General features: G+C 45.5%; 1 protein-coding gene across 5 annotated transcripts in view; it reads right to left on the bottom strand.

The window, feature by feature from the left end:
- Positions 1 to 4,958, bottom strand: part of Oprm1 (opioid receptor, mu 1) — a 123,493-nt gene extending 118,535 nt beyond the window's left edge. For all 5 annotated transcript variants that reach the window (XM_013026984.1, XM_013026982.1, XM_013026985.1 and 2 more), the window contains exon 1: positions 4,652 to 4,958. In XM_013026984.1, the coding sequence (XP_012882438.1) occupies positions 4,652 to 4,944 (293 nt within the window). In that variant the 5' untranslated portion in view covers positions 4,945 to 4,958. The remainder of the gene's footprint in view (positions 1 to 4,651) is intronic.
- Positions 4,959 to 6,000: the final 1,042 nt, after the last annotated feature.

A 6,000-nucleotide genomic window follows, 5' to 3' on the forward strand; every position in this document is an offset into this window, starting at 1 on the left:
AAGATGGATATTTCAAGGTATACAAAAGTTAATAAACATTCAAATTGCAGAAGCTACCTAAGATTTCATTGGAACGCAGTTGTTGACGCTTATTTCTGTGCTGTCTACAGCTGCTTCTGAGCTGTAGGATGGAGTCATTGTGACAGATCACCTCGTTGCCTTCCCAAATCCTGAGTGGTGTGACTGTCTTGAGACACCCACTCCCTCTTGAGCAAGTCTTTTAGCTATATGCGAAACTTCCTCTCAATTCCTCTTCTCATTTCTAAATTCCTTCTTGCACAGTGACAAGCTGGAAGATTGGAGAGCTCACTCAACATGGTCCCAACCCGGAAGAGTGAGGAGGTGATTCAGTCTGGCCCCTCCATCTCTGAGACATCCCCAGCCTTCAGCTCCATCCACACAGATGGACACTGGTCTCCTGTGTTGTGCTCAAGTGCTGTCTGGTGTCTCCACACACAAGAATACTGTGTCGAATCTTCTACAGAAAGCATGTGTGTTGTATAAGCCTGATGCAAGCTGCTTTCAGGCCTGAATACTGCATAAGAAACATGCAACAATTTGTGTATTGATTAGTTGGTGATTATTTTCCAACCTGAGGCTTGCAGCAACCCAGTCTTATATTTCCCTATGGAGGAAAGCTTCAGTACTCGCACTTCAGCAAGTCCCATCACATTAAAGATTACAACTGTGATGAATAATGAAAACTCTCTGGAATAACCATTGAATGTCTCTTTAGTCCCATTATAAGAGTAGCTGTCTATTTCCTGTGTATATCTGTGTGTATATGTGAGCTGAACTTATGATTTGCTATCAATCCACAATATAAATTTTGCTTTTCATGGAAAAAACTGTCATAATTAGTTTTTAATAGGGGAGACTTATTAAAATATAAAATGTGAGAAGGAAAGAAAAGATAGAGAAGAGTGGAGAAAACTCAAGTATAACAGCATGTGTAAGTGATCACCACAGCTTATGTAGCCCAAGGAGGTAAAAGTAACTTCTAAAATGATTCTGAAACTCTTATACCGTAGAAATGGTGAGACAACGGCTGAACAAAGACAGCAGTGAAACTCACTAAACACTGTGCTGAAAATGAACTTACAATTTGTAGGGGAAGAGGGTCCGAGGGGAAAAAAAACTGGGAGAAAACAAGGGAGGAGGTTCATGTAACTGTAGTCCCTCTATCATCTTTATAATAACAATAAAAATCATTTAAACTAATAAAAAAACTCTTCTACTTCTGATTAGACTGTATTTGATTGTGTGTGTGTGTGTGTGTGTGAATGCTGGAGTTTGAACTCTAGGTCTTGTACTTGCCACACTTCGACCTCATGATTACTTTATTAATTATATAGGGCAGTATCAGACAACCAAACCCTTTTCCAAAACCAGCAATATATTTTGAGGAAGAAAAATGCCAACAACATCTAACATCTTAAAATGCTCTTTTTTTGATAGCCAATTCTGTTGAGAACCAGCATTGTCCTCTTGAAAATGACTGCTAGTTTTTGCAATATTTCTATTACCATATTTTGTCAAATCTTTGTAGTTTGTACATTTGTCCTGAAACCACTTCTTTTGTTTAGAGCAAAAAATACTTTGTTCAATGCCACCCCTTCCATCATTCCGCCTCCCATCTGTTTTACTACCTGCTTCCATTATCATATACGTACGTAGACTGCCATGATGGCATTGGTCAGGATGCATCATCCTATAAGCTGACATGTTGAATTGGAACCTATATGTAGTGCTACTTAACCATAACAAAAAACAAACATGTGGAGGTGATGGTTATGTATAACATTTCTAACCTTTAACATGTAGGCTTTACATCTGCAGATCTAACAGTCTGATGGTATCACTTTTGCTTACTTATGTTCTCTAGGACAGCGTTGTATAGGAATTCCACTTGTTTAACACATTGTTCATGAAGGTGAGATGGTGGTGGCATTGGGAGACAAAGAAGTATTAATCACAGCACCTGCAGTGACAGTTACTTTTGTTGCTATAATCATCTACCCCTCATGACTCACTCAGTGTACTAAGACATTCGAATCAATGTTATCTTGAACTGGCTAGAAAATTTTAACTACCTGACCATTGAGTAGCATTATCTGCATCTTTAAAAGTGGAAAGAAATTGGCCCCAGACAGTGTCACACCCATCTTTCTAAACAGAAGCCACAATGTCTCTGGGCTGATCATTTAGCAACGCAAGTACTACTTCCTAGACCGCCACTGTCAATACCCTCAGCACCAGTCCTCTGATGCATTCCCATCCCTCCATTTGTCACAGAACCGTCTGTTGTTCTGTCATAGTTGCCTTCCCAGGCAGTTTTCTGACCTTAGAATTGAACCTCCGTCTGCCACAGGCCGCAGGTGGGTGTTTGGGGTGACCTTTCCACCAGCACTCCATGACATCAGGACTTAGGGTACAGAACAGAAAGCCTAATGGCATGTTCTCTGTGAGATGCAGTGTCACCTTGCTTCTTCAAGCGAATGGAAAGTCAACAGGAATGCCTTTAAAACCGTCTTGCCCAGCCAGCAATCTCCTAACCACTGGAATAAGACCAAACTGCTTATTTATCAGCCAGTTACTGCTTTGCTGCATCTCTATTTATAGAAAAACATGAACTGAAGTTGAGAAAAATGAGGAGGGAATAATGCCAAAGAGAAGTAATAAAAGGGATACAAAGACTGTGTTTCACAAGGCAGGGTTTCTAGGCGCTGGTAATTTATGTTTCATTGTTTTAACATCTTTGATTCCACACATAAATTTGGAGTCATTTGTTTGTTGGGAATGAATACTGCAAACTAAGCCCCATCTGTCAGTCTAACAGTTACATTAATTTATATTAATTTATATTATGACTTGCTACCCTAACAACTTTGAATCTCTAAAAGAGATTCACTGGTACTGAGCTTATAAGGTATCTGTTTGTGGACAGTGTGTTTATAGTTTCTGGGCCTCGGTTTACTAATCTAGTACATATAACCTCTGTTCCCTTCTAGTTGCTCCAATTCATAACACTATAAATTTTTTCAAGAAAGTGGTAAATACATTTTTCCCTTCACAAAGCCAATGTTTAATTATAATGTCTGTTGACACAACCGCAGTATGAAACTTGTCTTTTTAATCTCTATCACTATCATGAATCTTTGTATTAGATTACAGAAAATAATTTTTCGAAAATTCTTCCATCAATTTTCTTCCTGTAATTTTTTTCATGTTATCAGCCTTCCTCTCAGTAGATGGCGCTGTTTGCTATTTTCTCGGAGACTACTGATCTTATTCCTCATCACAAGATTAGGGGAATTAGCTTTATTCTCTAACAACCATTAGTTAAAGAAATAAGACGTATGAGCCAAAAGAACAATTATAAGCAATTTGCAGCACTTTGATAATATAATCAAAATGGGGAAATGATGGTTAGATGATTGGCGAACTTTATCAAAACCCATAATAATGGTGGAATAGGTGAAGTACATATTGTACATAAACACGAGAGTGAATGTTCACTTTGAACACATCACCCTTAAAGAAAAACTCAAATTAGGAGCAATCTTAAAAAGTTAAAAAAATCTATCCACTTTAACAAAAGCAGCATTTGAATATATATGCATATATGTCATCACAATCAACATCCATCATCCATATTGAGAACTTGTCTACTTTGTCAAATTCATCCAGAACTAGACTATTTGAGTAAAAAGAGAGTGAACTGCAATTTTTTCGAAGTAATTTAAGTAGATCTCTCCTTTCATTTTCTTCCCTCCCTCCTTCCCTTTTTCCTTCCTTCCTTCCTTCCTTGGTTCTCCCTCCCTCCCTCCCTCCCTCCCTCCTTCCCTCCTTCTCTCCCACCCTCCTTCTCTCCTTCCTTCCTTCTTCATCCTCCCCTTCCTCCTTCCTTTCTTTCCTAACTCACTCCAACTTTTGGAGGCCTCCACCCCACCAATTTCAGATGCAGATTGCAACCGAGTTCCAACTACAAACTGGTCTAAGCAGCCACAGGGTCCAGTTTGCTACAACAGCACTGCCATGGATGCACATCAAGAAAATTCCCTCTACCTACCCTGAACTGTCCTCACTGTGGACTGAAGAGTGGGTTAAAAGCTCCTCTGACAAGGGAGGAGAAGGGGTGGGGCTGTGGTACATCCTAAACCAGCAGGTGGAAGAAAGTTGGCCAGGCTCATGTCTAAAAGCAACCGAGAAACATTTTGCCCCTCAATTAGGGAAAACTAACTAGAATCCCCACCCCACCCCGTTCCTCATTATCCTCTTGTTTCCCCAGCTGGAGCAAAGGGACCAGGGTAGGAGAGGGTCCTGAGAACCCCCTTGTCTGGAAGTAAGGGACATCCCCGAGATCTTTTCTTCCCTTCCTCTGTCCAGATCTTTATGGCTTTCAGTAAACAAACTTCTTTGCTTGGGGAATTTTGGATTCTTTTTCAAGAGAAGAGTGCGGGAGAAACCCCCCCCCCCAAAATCGAACGAGAAAGTCGTTGCTCACATACACACGGCGACCACTCCACCTCCCAGTTTACGTTCCCTGGCGGCTCCTCCATCCTCCCGCCTTGGGCTCCGGGGGTCCCCGGGTCCCCACCCGCCCCTTCTGGAACCGCGGAGCTCAGAGCCCTGGGGCAGGCTTCCTTACCTGATGATCACATACATGACCAGGAAGTTTCCGAAGAGCCCCACCACGCACACGATGGAGTAGAGGGCCATGATGGTGATGGCCGTGACGATGGAGGGGCTGCCGGCCGGGGAGCACAGGCCGTCGCCCGCGCCCAGCTCCGTGCGGTTGGGACCGCAGGGGTCGGACAGGTTGCTCTCGGAACGGGACAGGTTGGCCCAGGAGCCGGGACTCGGGGCTGGAGAGCAGCCGGACGGCGGAGCGAAGGGGTCGGAGCAGTTGCCGGCGTCGGCGGGGACCATGCTGCTGTCCATGGTGCTGACGGCCTGCGGCGCGGATCGGGGACCCGAGCGGGGCGCGGGGTCGGACCTGGGGGCCCCGGGCACTTGCACTTGGAGAGTTCTCGGCTCTTCGGCAGCCTCCTTTCCCCGCAGCCGCTAGTTCTTGAGCCAAACCCTGGCGGAACCGGAGAGGCGCGCGTCAGGCAGCCGGGGTGAGCCGGGCATCTGACATGAAGCTGGGCTTGGAGCCCCCGCTTCCCACCCGAGTAGGACACCGAGGCCCGGCCCAGCCCCGCACCGCCGCCGGGGCGCACGGGAGGGCGGGCGGGAGCGAGGGAGGCGGGATCCGGAGGCTGGGAGAGGAGGGAGGAGAGAGCGGTGGTGGATCTTGCGCAAAGCAATCCAAGGAGTCTGTCTCCTCGCTCAGGACTCTTGGTGGAAAGACAGCCAACGGGACGGGAGCCGGGGAGAAGGAGGACAGGAGTTGTAAGGGGGGGAGGTGTATGGGGGGGGACGGCAGGCAGTTCCTTAGCAGCAATAAGGCAAGCAGAAGAAAAGGGGGCTGGGTCACCCAATACTGCTTTCATGCTTTTCCTTACCTTCTTTCTCCTTGACAATCGGATGGAAAAGCTATTGGCTTGGGCCCAACCCCAGAGATTCTCCAACTCCTGCACCCTCTCCCTCTTGTTCTGCTGTAATAAACTGGAGAGGAGCTGCCCCTCTTCGGGGCCTGCCAGTCTCAGTTTCCCACATCGGAGACACGGGACACTAGCTTTGCATTTAACACCAGAGCGGTTCTTTAAAACAAAACAAAAACCCTGAGGAACGCAGTGGCAGTGGAGGGGGCCTGTTCCTCAATCTCCTCCTGTCCCCAAGGCTTAGAGTTCAGGACCTACCACTATTTACAACTGATTTTCCCCACCCCCTGGAGAGGAGGAGGCCGGATAGCTGGGTAGAGAAATTAGGGAATTGCAGATCCTGTAAAGCCCGCGGAAGATGGCACTGACCCTCCATGTCTTCAATCTCAGAAACCCGCTTGGAGTTTGGATCCTCTTCTGTCTTGTCTTCAGTATTCTTTAATAGACATGT

This window comes from Dipodomys ordii, unplaced genomic scaffold (genome assembly GCF_000151885.1).
Source record: "Dipodomys ordii isolate 6190 unplaced genomic scaffold, Dord_2.0 Scaffold98, whole genome shotgun sequence".
In the NCBI taxonomy this organism is placed as follows: Eukaryota; Metazoa; Chordata; class Mammalia; order Rodentia; family Heteromyidae; genus Dipodomys; species Dipodomys ordii.